Source organism: Diadema antillarum, unplaced genomic scaffold (assembly GCF_040938485.1).
Source record: "Diadema antillarum isolate AM-2024a unplaced genomic scaffold, OU_Dant_1.0 seq00000613_RagTag, whole genome shotgun sequence".
Taxonomy (NCBI): domain Eukaryota; kingdom Metazoa; phylum Echinodermata; class Echinoidea; order Diadematoida; family Diadematidae; genus Diadema; species Diadema antillarum.
The window spans coordinates 14,198-27,215 of record NW_027271538.1 but is presented as its reverse complement, the minus strand read 5'-3'; the positions used below and the strand labels follow the sequence as shown (position 1 = coordinate 27,215).

Below are 13,018 nucleotides of genomic sequence, written 5' to 3'. Positions count from 1 at the left end.
TTTTGATATACTATTCCCACCTACTTGCTTCCTTTGTTTGCAGTTAATATCTGGACGTGCCCTATAGGCCCACATGTTATGTGTAGGTGTGCAGAAGTAATTGTATGAGAACATATCATGGAATGAAACATGCCCATAGTTATCAGTATCAATCAATCTAGTTATGAATAGGTTATTTCTGTCTTTACGTGATTTACCTCCACTGGCATACATCTAGTGGGTAGACTGGTAAAATGAAACCAAGAAGTAATCATCAGCTTGCGAAATAATGGTTCACGAGTATCGTGCGAAGGATCTTTCTCAATGCAGACATATCACATGGAATTGTAATGCCTGCTTTTTCAAGACTTTGCAAAGCACTAGGAAAGTGCCCATGCCTGCAGTATACTCTCAACCTGTAGCCATTGATATTTGGTGCAAAAATATGACACTAAATATTATAGGAACAAACTATTTGTTCCAGGCAAAGAACACTGGTGTAAAATCATTGCCTCATCAAAGCAAGATAAATGGAGTTTCTGCAAACCCAGTTTCTGCTCCTTTGATAGCTGTATTCTACTGGTGACTTTGAAACTGTAATCATATTTGTCAGGAACCTTTCCTTGAAAGAGATGAAAATTACCCATCTCAGAGATGAAAATTACTCTTCTCTTTTAAAGTCTGTTCAATTTCATGTAAAGATAGCATATTATATCACAAAAACATTTGTCAGATGTTTGCAAAAGTCAGCTAACTTTCGTGAATTTCGCAAAGGAGCCAGGATTCACGGGGGGAAATGCGCACAAAATTGTTTCTCAACCCAATTCAGTACATGTTGTAGGCCTTTACTCATAATTTATTGATTTTGTGCAATTTTCAAAATTTTTATGCCGCAAATATTTCTCGTTTTAGAATTTAACAGTGACAGAAAACTTCCTTGTTTGTGTGTATTTCCTGGCACAAAAGAATGAAAATCCCCTCGGATATGGGAAGCAGTATCCGCGTATGGAGAAAGATGCATTTCTACGCAGAGTTTCTTGTAAAGCCTCCGCAATCTTTATTTGTACATGTCTGCCGTCGTGGAATCATGATTTGGAGCCAAAATTACTCCAGGTACATACTGTACAACACGTTGTGTTCTAGACACTGCGCCCCTCCCCCTCCTAACACCAGTGTCAATGAGGCGTGTTTAATCATGCCACCCTTAAGACGATACAATGACGGTCTAACGACATTAGGTGGGAAATCTCTTGTGTTTAACATCCCCTATGTGCAGCCTACATTGAGAGCATGGCTGTATGCTCTGCCCCTGCCCTGCAGTCTGTTCACATAGAGCTTCTGACCTCCAGACAGTATTGTGTTCACCCAAGGCTACACTGAAAAGCTGGGACTGGACTAGGGCAAGAAATGGGGGTGGGGGGGGGGGGATAAAAGGGGTCCCACCTTTTATAAGGGCCTCTTTGTTTTTTGGATATCTCTGACATTTCAAAACCAATATTCATCAAATAAACTTTGAATTCCCATTACAATTATACTCTCTTTCATAGTTCATAAGAGGTGTCTCATTTTCTCACAAAAAGGTTGGAAACTTGAAATGCCATCTCGACCACAACTACAGTGTATACCCGTCCCTTTAACAAAGCTCACAAGCGAATTGCCAATTACGTGTTGTGTACAGCGATCAAGCGGAAATGACGAAGGTTATAACCGTTGTAATTAGATTATGTACGGCCACAAATGATAAGGTGATTTTGCAAATCATCGGCACTTTGTTCTTTACTGTGGATGAATTGCCGTAAAGATTGAAGGAGATTGACTGGAGCATCATTGCTTTGTTGCAAATCGTACGAGTTGACTGGCATTCTGTCACTGGTGGCCGTGGAGGGCGACAGGTTCCGGCTCGCCGCATTCCCAGCGAGAAATTTCCGGGATGCCATCACAGAGCGAGCTTCAGGTGCAGGTTGCTTGTTTCGATCACATCTGATTGCCACTGTGCTTAGTTACTTTAGATTAAAATCATGGAATGCGTGGTCCATGACAAAATGTAAGCTCTAAGTCTCTATGAACTCTGTGGTTCTTGAATGTGAGGTACACCCATTGATGAGAATCTATTGCCATGCATGGACTTGGCTGGTGATTGTGAAGACACATCCACCATGCGAACCTCTTGTAATAGTAGTTGTTGTTTTTACATCAAGCCATAAAGTTTAGAGGGAATCAGCACGAGGAGTTTATCTGGGGGAGGGGGGACAAGAATTGTAGAGAAAGTAAGGCGGAATGGATGGAGATTACATTGCAAGAGCTTCATCTAGCAGCTTGCATCATTCATGTCCAGTTTGTCGCATTTACCGTCATCTGCAATTGCAATGGGCGAGTTTGGTTCCTCCGCGATGATTGCATGCGCAGACTAATGCTACCGTTCACACCTGTCGGCGACCGTTATCTGGCACACTGAATGCACGCATGCCCGCCCCGTGTGTTGATGTAAGTGTCTGCTCACTCTGCGGGATGGCAAACATGTCAGAAAGGTTGATTGCTCCCCCTCCCCTCCCCCCCCCCTATTTTTGAGCCTGTTAGATTTCTGTCTGCGTGTTGGAATAGATTACCTCTACAGCCCGAATAGAATGAGAAAAGTGTGTGCGAGAGAGAGAAAGAAAATGGCTCATTGTCATGCACAACCGTCTCTTGTGTGGGGGTGCCAGGAATTATGCCAGAAAGGGAACATACTACAAGTAGCTGGCCCCGATGAAACTGGATTTTAATTCAAGGTGCCATTTGTTCACACCGAAGGATGAATTCCAAACGCATTTGTGGATGTTCCCAAAGTGAACGGGGTTAGTTTGCACAAAATATCAGCACATAGGGCTTTGGGCACCATGTTGGGGGGGGGGGGGGGATGGAGGGAGGTATAACTATGATTCTGCCTTATGCATTCTGTTTGCCGTCACACCCCATCAAAAGGTTGAAATGAAAATATTGCCTTTATGTCTGTGGCAGCGCTGGAAAAATCATTCACGCTAGCAATTTGGCATGATCTCGAGACTGCAGCTTCATTGACGGGCTCTGTGAGGGAGATTAGAGGTTGTTTATTTATCTCAGAATAGTATGGTTGTTGAGGGAGGTTCCTTTGATTTGATTTTGAGAGGTTGAGGGAGAGATGTCACATGGGAAGAGTATGTCATTATGAACATTCATGTTGAAAGAAAGTGTGGAATTTTTGCAGATTTTTTGTTTTATTTTCTACTGAAAAGAGCAATGTTGCTCAGTGTTGTTTGGTGATTTCCAGAATTATAGATGAGCAATTGTTTATCCCAGTACAGCAGTATGTTTCAGGATTGGAGCAGTGGATAATTTTCTGAGTTTTAGTATGGCATTCTTGATGTGATAAAACATTGGATACTGTTGTCATGTCATGTTATCACTAGTGAGTGTATACGCAATCTTGCTTTATTGTTTTTTCTTGTGTTTGATTGTCATATTTTTTTTTTTTAATCTATAACTCAGCATGTTTGAAAATGATTTGGGAAGAATGTATAAGTACACTGCAAAAACTGCTTTGTAAGCATCGCAAAGCACATCCTAGTCTGTCAACAAGCAGACATGTGATTTGTTGATTGGGTGAAAGAAAAAGGAAACTTCCAGAAGTAGAGGATTTGAAAACAACATAACAAAACAATTATTGTGACAGGCTGTGCCGTTGGGTTTCGAAATTGATGGGCGTAAAGCTCGCCGCATTTCTTTTTGTTTGTTCGTGAGGTGCTACGTGTGTTGTATGCTCTATCTGAAAGTATCATGCAACACGGAACTATCTTGTCCTGTAAGGTGTCAGCTGTCACTTGTTCCCACCATGTCAGCCCACCATGTGCTTTCCCCAGGAAGTCTTGAACGAAGGCTACCAGTCTCTGGCTAGGGTATATTATCATTGCGCAGAATCCCGACCAGACTGGTATACTTGTGTATTAAAACCATTGTATGTACATGTACTGTATGCACATATACATTCAGACAGACATACGCGTATACAAATGTGCAAACATACAATTGTACAGGCAGAAATGCATACATACAAATGTATACACGCATTCATAGGCTTTAAATATCCTTACAGACAAAACATAAATGTGCATTATATTCTGTGTCTATCTCTTTTTCTCTGTCTCTACCTTTTTATTTTTTATTAACCATCTACACATAGGCCTACACTACCTCTTTAGTTTATACGCTTTAGTCCTAATTTCTGTTGCTGTTCTACACTCATTTATATCACCAAGACACTTGTGAGAAAGCCATGATACACTAGAGGTAGGCCTACAGGCTTTACCAGAAAAACTGAGAGACATGATGAAAGGGGCTCATGTTTTCATGCCACATTGTGAACTTTGGCAGTTTGAAGTTTCGATTACAACTGTATGACAGGGCATAATGTCACTGGGCATGGAAAAAACAAAAAGTTCAACACACTTTTCACTCCTTACATCACTTGTGCAGATTCTGTGGAAACAGACCCTGTTAATTCAAAATGGTATTTGTGTGAAGGGTGATGCTAATGCGCTTTGTTTGGGACAGTCATTCGTCAATCCATTGAGTGCATGTGTTCATTGCACATCTTCTGTTTAAGTAGATGCTGTGAAGCCCACATCCTTGACCAGTGCCGTCATTGCAATCGGACGCCATGATAACTGACAGCTTCCTTCTTGTTCTGCTGTTCATAATTGTTACTTTCTGGATTTTGAAGTTATTCTGTAGTCTTGAGATAATCCTTTCTGGTTCATCATTCATCACTTCAAAGGAATATTTCACTAATCATATATAGGCCACAAAGAAATATGTTGAATGTAAATTCTCTCTAATTTTGTTTTCCTCTATCCTTTTATTTGGTTCACTCTGCAGGGAAATGCCACACTCCATCTGTACCCCCACTTCAAGGAGCTGGCCAAGTTGGATGGTAAGATATGCACGAATATTGACTGGCTAGGCAATATTCTCCAGAGTATATTGCCCAAGCTCATCAGTCCATGATGTGCCCGACTGAAAGATATGTGGAGTGATTTTTTGCGAACTCAATGCTCCTTTTATGATGCCCTGAAAATAACAGCCAGTCATTTTGTTTTAATCATTCATTTTGTGCAGTTAATTGGATTATAAGAAAGTGAGGGGCAATATACCCCATTATATAGCCCGTTTGATAGAACATCAGGGAGCCAGATGTGAAAGAGGTTTGTTGTGGATTTTTTTTTTTTTTTGCCCATTCATGTTCCGAATGTAACTTCCCTCTCCTGAATTTGCAAGCTTGTGAATGGCCGAAGGTGTTGAGAAGTTCTGAAAACCGTGAACTTCAGGGTCGTGAATAATGTCACATCTATGAAGGATAATGGTATGCTGTAATCAAAGCCGACTGCAAGGCACCATGTACATTCAAAGTGGAGAGACGGGACGAATAAAAATGTTCTCGATTTATACATTGCCAAAGCAAACAGGAAGTTTGATGCACAGTTTGACATACAGTAGGGTTTCATACATCATTTCTGATTATACCTCTTTCCACATAGACAAAAAGGCAGTTGTGTGTACACTGCAGCAAAAAGCTATTAAATATAGAAAGTTTGTATTGGAAATATGGTAATGTTTCTCTTTTTTTTTCTACGTCAACCTCCTAGGTTTCGTCACAAAAGTACCCTCATTTTAAGAGTGGCTGATTTCCATTTTACCAATTTATTGGTGGTTGAGCATATTGTGACGGAACAAATGGGGCACCAGCCCACACAAAAGACACATTGTGTGGAATGGATAGAATTATGGTGGGAGATAGAAATGTCATGCGTGAGAAGAAATAATTCATCGGAATCGGGTTTTAAAGGTCCTCCACCAATTTTGTGACTACCTGAAGGGCAACTGCACATATCATGTGTTGGCATGGAAACGGTGCCATCACTTGAGAGGTATTCTGGAGGCGAAATGGTGTAGGGGAGAAAAAATTCAGAATTTGATGCCGATGTTGGCACTGAGCCCTGGTACATGTGTGGTGGATTGAATGCAAGCAGTACAAATTGTAGCTTTAATACATGGAAGGTAGCGGGAGGGGGGAAATGGGAAGTGCGGAGGAGGGGGGGGGGGGGGGGGGAATGAGGATAGGGGAGGGGAGGGATGCATGGATAGTAGGAAGCGATGGTCGCAAGGAATCTGGGTCCAGGTTCTCGTGATATTCTTTTTTTTTAGCCCATCCGCACGGGAGGTGTGTATCTTTAATGCCCAATATCCAGTCTGTGTACGCTTCATCAGCAGGCTGATATGTTAATGCAAGACTATATTGGTATCAGCTGCCCGGTGAAGTGTATGGAGGCGGGATGGAAAACGCTCTCAGTGCGGTGTCGGCGGGAAACGTACGTGAAACGTGGGGACTGCGGCATCCAGCAGTCACACATCCATGCACCGTGAATTCCACAGAATTCCAGGACCTACTGCATCTGTGAAGGCTAACGGTTCACCTCCAACCCCCATCCTCCAACCCCTCCCCCCCCCCCCCAAAAAAAAAAGTCTCGATGGATGGATGGATGGACATCTGGATTGTTGTAAGAGAGCTGCATGGTGTGAAAACGGTGCATTAGGGAGGAATACACATCGGTTGCGGCAGTGAAATCTTGGGACAGCTATCCGTGTGCATATGTTGCCCTTGGAATCCCTCTACTGTGTAGCCATCACTGCATGTTTGTGCGATGGGACCACCGCAGATTTCTGCCAGTGGAGATTTTTTCGCAGCTTCGCGTTCAGAGCTTTCCCGATCGTGCTACGGGAGTGGCCATCGTCTTCCCATATGGGATGCAGGCAGTTGTGCTTCCATTAATGCTACCATCGCCAGTGATAAAGAATGGGTATGGTACATGTATGTCTGTCTAGCATCTCGGAAGCCATTGTGTGTTTGTGTGTGTGTCTGTGTCTATGTGTCTGTGTGTGTGTGTGTGAGAGAGAGTTGTGTGTGTCTGTGTATCAAGAATGTATGCTGTGTCTTATTATTGGACCAACCTCCCTCAATTGTCAAACACTGGATTTCTGGTAGTGTTTTCAGCCCAGTACAGCTAACCAAGACAGTATTTCAAATCCTGTCACAGTCTCATTTGGGGATTGCACCCATACCATCATCATTATGACAAGCCCAAACCAGTCTTCCTTGGGTATTTTCATACCTCAGATGGTCATCCCACCTGCCAAACGTGGACTAATGACCAATGCCCCCCCCCCCCCCCCCCCCGAAAGGCAAGTACTGTTTGCATGTCCACAAGGCAACAACCGTTGACATTTTTGTTTTGTTTTTTTTGCGGGGGTTTGTATAGCAACCTGCTTCATGATGTAAAAGTGCAGTTTTGTGTGTGTGTGTTTTTTAAGCGCAGTGTGATTTCCAAGAATTAATCACCGCATGCCACTTGCCCCATTAATCATACTCTCACGGAATCAGCAGGCGGTGTAAAACCTGGCATACTCCGCAAAGATAGGAGATCCAATTTTAGCCGTTGAGTCCTTCATCAATATCATATGACATTGTCTTTCTATTCCAAAGATTTATTTCGCTTTGTTCAGACTGCCGAGTATTAGCAGCAGATTCTGTGCGAGTGTCCGACTCGCTTTACAGGCACCACCCAAAAAGTAAACCTGTCGAAAGGAAGTGGATAGAAAGGATGGAAGTGTAGAATACCACTTGAGTATCCTTTGAATGTCATTTTCAAGTAGGCCCTACTAATTAAGTAGTCCCTTTTCATTGTATTGTATGAAAGCAGACACTTTCCCCATTCAAGTGAATATTTATGTTATAAAAGAAATCCCTGCAGAGACTTCAGGTTTATGTAGAAAGAAGAAACTGATGATGATGATATGCGTATTTCTATACTCTATAGGCCTACTGACACAATTACGTCTAGTGCAGTGTACGTACATCACACACAATTTAGATTTTGCATCCTTGGTATTCAGAAAGTTTTATCTAAATTGAAATGGAGTTTTGAGCCATTCTCCATTGTCCAAGATTGAGTAAATAACTGTGTGTCTGAAACCAGTCAAGACATACATTGTAATCTGGAAGATAGATTCTCAAGAAATGCAGTTACCATTCCCTTCACTGTTCTTGGTATGAGTAGTCATGATCTGGTATAGACAGAGGGATCTTATAGTAAAAGGCAGTAATTGTTTGATAATTTCCAGTGGAAAAAAAAAAGTGAGCTGCGTGGTCTTCTAAAACATCCAGTGTTACTCGGAATGTGTGAAGATAAATCTGTGGAAAAGCTTTGCAATTGGGAATGATCATTTTGAAGGCTTATGAAAAAAGAATGGAAATCCATGAGTGACCAGATTTACCATAATCCAGTTTCCCCTTAGTTAGATGGTAGTGTGCTAGTTGTTCCGCACAAGAATGGTTTATTAGCATGAAAGCAGTTGTTCATATTGTATCTTCATAGTGACATCATGATTAAAAAGAATAAGAACAAAAAAAAATGTATGGTAGAGTGTTTTGTCCATATGGGCACTATTGTACAGCTCAGTCATCAAAAGTTTCTCTTCTCTTCTCATTTGTCTTCTGATTTTAGCCACTGCAGTATGACATGGTGTCTCACTGTACTTACTAAGGTTTTTAACTGCATCCTTTTCATAAATACATTCGGGTGTAGGATTACATTATCCCAGGCTGCTCTTCTATGTTTTCGTATTCTCTTTTTCAAACACGGTGTGGTATATAAAGTGCAAAAGTTGGAGGAGCAAGCATTGGAATCCTCAGACTCAATAAACATAATAATACATCCATCTTTTAGCAGGTATGTGTCTGTTTCTTTGGTGCATCCCCTCAAATTACAAGCAAACATATGGCCACCCTAAATATGTCATGATGCAAAATTACCAGCTTGTGCTGTAAATGAAGGAGGGCGCCCCCGCACTGCCTGTGGTTTAACGGCGACCGAGTGGAGTGGGAAGATTTTTTGTGTGTGTGTGTGTCTGTGAGAGACTCCAGAATCGGGATATGTGGATTCACATGGAGCGCAAAACTGTCTTTGAGTTGTCCCTGAAGGAGTAATGCACATTATGAGCATTGTGATTGTCTCTCTTAAAAAGCAATGGGAAGCATGCGAGCAACAGCAGTCGTAGCCGGAGCTATTTTTGGCGTCCACAGCGCCAAAATCCGAGTGGGCATCGGGATGACGTCAACAATTGTATGTTGACCAAGAAGGTCCGAGTGGTAGTAGATAATGCCTGTGTAGTGATCGAGCTGCCGGAGTGACATTAGCATATGTCGACCGTGAGAGGTGACATCATTGCCCATTGTGCGTAGAATGTTGTGGCGATGAGAGAGGGTATTTTTTTGTGTGTGCATATTTTCCAAAGTTGACTGATCATCCCATTCCCCGCCCCCACCCCCACCCCCTTTTGTGAATGCAATGAGCGCATGTAACTGTTTCCATGGCAACTGTCCCAATCTTGATATCGCTGTGTGAAAGCAGAAAGCCCACACCTACAAACAGGAAACACACGCACATGATTTAGAAGTAACGTCGGTATTCATGTTCTTCCGATGTAATGCACATGTGCGCTGCTAAACAGGAGAAGTAAACCCTATTTGTAGAATCTTGGAGGAAGCAGGCCTACAAGAGGAATGGGTTGATGATTAACGTGCAGCGATTGCGGTATTAAACCGCGAGATGGAAATTTTACGGCGTGATTTTGATTAATGTGTCTTCGATGCCGCCAACCAGTCATACAATCTGTGATGATCAGTTGAGGAGAATATTTGAACAGTAATTGCTTCACGTGACTTTGCAAGGCTGCCGTAATCACCAGTGATGATGATGATGATGGTGATGATGTGCCGGGAATGAAGACCGTTTTAAGAAGAGACTGTAACCACTGAGAAGAGAGAGCCGCTTGTCTCTGGATGTTGAGCATAGCTCTGGGTCCCTCGGCTACTGACACGTGTCTGCTGCCCTGCGCCTCTACATCTAGTTGCGTTGTGACTTTAGCCAAGACAAATGCAGCATGATGTAGTGGTGTAGACCAGACGGACCGGTTCAACCAGGATCAGTGCTAGTGTGAACGATGCTACACAGGAGCCGGCATTGTTAAACAGAGGCAGGAGATGTGGGATTGATTCATACTGGAAGATAACTTCGACAAGTGAATGGGATTATCGTCTGCCAGTTCTCTCTTGTCCATATTTACCACCCCACCCCGATACTTCTTAGCTTCTAAGTGATATTCTCTTTTTTAAAGAGATATTTTAAGAATAAGATATAATGCAGAGAAGAACTCTTCATTCCTTCATGTAAATGTAGTTATCTCTGCAGATTGAACTAATCATAAGTTACAAACCTGCAGGTGCCCCCCCCCCCCCCCATCCCCTCTTTGCATCTTGTCTGTGCCTATATGACCATAATCATGTCAGGCATCTTCTGTGGAAATCACACTTTTGTATATTGGCTAGTTTGGCACAGATTCTTTTAATGGAGACACAGCTAGGTGGATGTTTTGTTGTGACAAGGTGCCATGTGGCTACAAGCCTGTGTATTACCAGGATTATGCTGTAGCAAAAATAGAAGTGGATCAGTGTTGGCGTGAATTGTGTAATCATAATCCCTGGAATTCCAACTGAAATTAGAAGTGTCCACACATTTCTGGCAAGCAATACTGTTCTTAACTGTGTTCGAACTGAGCAACACCATCGAAGTACAAATAGTTTGTGCTAGGACTCAACTTTCTGGGTCTACCTTCAGCGCCATATTTTTTTGAGGGTATGGTGTGATTGACCCTGGGAGTGTATCCAAAGGCTATGTTTTATTTAGAAATCACCTCCGAATAAATACAGAATGTATTTCCACAAAGTGTACATAAATTGTAAATGGCACCAGCATTTTTGCAGTCAATAACATCTTTCCCTTTGTTTTCATGCAGTGTTTGGTTTTTTTTTCTGTCTTGCTTCAGCAATCAATTTGGACAATAGATAAAACTTTTGTGGACTTTTGCAATCTTTTACAATCAGTTGAGCATTCAACCCAGGACACTGGTCACAGAAACATTGCTGGCACCCATGTTTTCTTATTTTTCCTCAGACAATATCGTCTACAATAAAGTAATTTTATGATGACTGGCCATTACAAAGAATGGCACTCGAGGTCAAATATTTTGTTATACAAGGACTGACCGGAAGAATGCTTTAATAGATTAAATATTTTGATTGTTTAATTGCTTACCAGTAGGATTCCTTGTGAGATCAATCATTTAATTCCAGAGAAAACTGACCTCTTGAAATGAACAAGACAAACAAAAATTGCAAGAAAGCAATTAGCACCATCTTCGTACTAAATGTTTTGTCTTGGATGACCCAAAACTTTTAAGATGCTGGTACCCTATGATTTAGGGTTCAACATACTCATAACCTTAATCTTCCTATTTCTTATTTCTTGCTCCCACCCTTATTTCTGCCCTTCAACCTCCCCATCTCCCACTCTTCCTTCACCCATGCCCCTTCTCTTCCCTGGTTCCTCACATCCATTCTTTCCCTCTCTCTCTCTCTCTCCCCCCCCCCCCCTTCATGCACCCCTTCTCCTGAACCTCCTTCCCCTCTTCATCCTCCTTGCACTAATCTCCTTCCGCTCCTCCTCCTTTTCTTCCCCCCCCCCCTTTCATCCACCTTCCCTTATTTTCTTTGTCTTCCTACCCCTCTCCCCCCATTGTTATCCTCCTCCTCCTCCTCCTCCTCCTCCTCCACCTCCACCCCCTCCTCCACCTCCACCCCCTCCATTTCCTTCTATCTCAACCCCCCCCCCCCCAAAAAAAAAACACTTCCTCTCTCCTCCCCCAAACAAGGCGTGGTCGAGTACCTCAACACGGAGGTCATCACTTCCAAGCAGAAGAAGTTCAGCCTGGTGACGTTCGTCGACACCCCGGGACTGGTTGATGGAGACATGAAGTACCCCTTCGATGTCAAGGAGTCCATCCTATGGCTCGGTGAGCAAGTATTGAAATGCAGACAGCTACTGTAAAAACAGACATTTTCGTACGCATTAAACTTGAACAACATTCACAAAAGTAAACTGCATGCAAAAGTGTTCGTTCACATAATGTATTGAATGCCTCTGGCGTTTATCGAAAGGTTCATGCCGCCAAAAAGGCTGCCGGCTCCAATTCACAGAAGTTTTATGCTACAAATGCTTTTTGGTTTTACAGTAACATTTTCTAACTTCTTAGTTGAAACTTCTTTTTTTATTCTTATTCCACATTATATGCATAATTTTTACGTACCATATATGCATAATTTTTACGTACCAAGGTATTTTCTTGACCTTCCACTGATTCTCCACAAACTTTAATATGACTTGCGATCAATATGAAAAAAATAATAATAATGATAAATGAAAATGAAGCATAGCCACAGTTATATACTGTGGCTGGTATGATCTTCAACCCCATCTATTGACAGCCGGCAAATCTATTGACAGCCGGCAAAGTTTGCACAATAACAGTTAACTTAAGCTATTCATTTGAGTTAGGAAGCAGACAAGCTTTTTCAAGATACAGGTAGATGTTTCATTTTCATTAGAAAGATGTCATGCCAAACCACAGAAATGTTGTTTTGGAGACCTAACAGGCTACATGTAACTTGGTAAAGTTTCACATTATTTATAGTGAACAACCACTTTGATTAGGTGCAACTGAAACTATCAAATAAAACTGTACAAGGGGAATTCACATGGCAGTTTGGGATTGGGATCATTACCAAAGTTCACTGATTTGTTGTGTGAACACCTAAATTTAGATTGAGATTCGCCTGGGGATCCAAATCCTACTATTTGTGAGATTTTTCCCCAGTAATGTGATGTTTCCAAGTAATTGCTGTGATTGCTCCACGCTGGTTCCCGTCAGAATGTCAATTCAAACATCAATGTTTTTTAGCCCACAATGCGTGAGCTTTTATTCTGTGTAGGCGGCTATAGTATGGTCCATTTCTTACAGCAGCGATTCATTCGTGCAACACATAAACGGGTCAGCTGTGAGCGCACACAGTGCA

General features: G+C 42.1%; 1 protein-coding gene across 1 annotated transcript in view; it reads left to right on the top strand.

Moving 5' to 3' along the window:
* Positions 1-13,018, top strand: part of LOC139735952 (uncharacterized) — a gene marked incomplete at its 3' end in the record, with an annotated part of 140,507 nt that overhangs the window by 113,938 nt on the left and 13,551 nt on the right. Inside the window, exons 5-6 of the mRNA XM_071646705.1 lie at positions 4,870-4,924; positions 11,818-11,958. Of these exons, the coding sequence (XP_071502806.1) occupies positions 4,870-4,924; positions 11,818-11,958 (196 nt within the window). The remainder of the gene's footprint in view (positions 1-4,869; positions 4,925-11,817; positions 11,959-13,018) is intronic.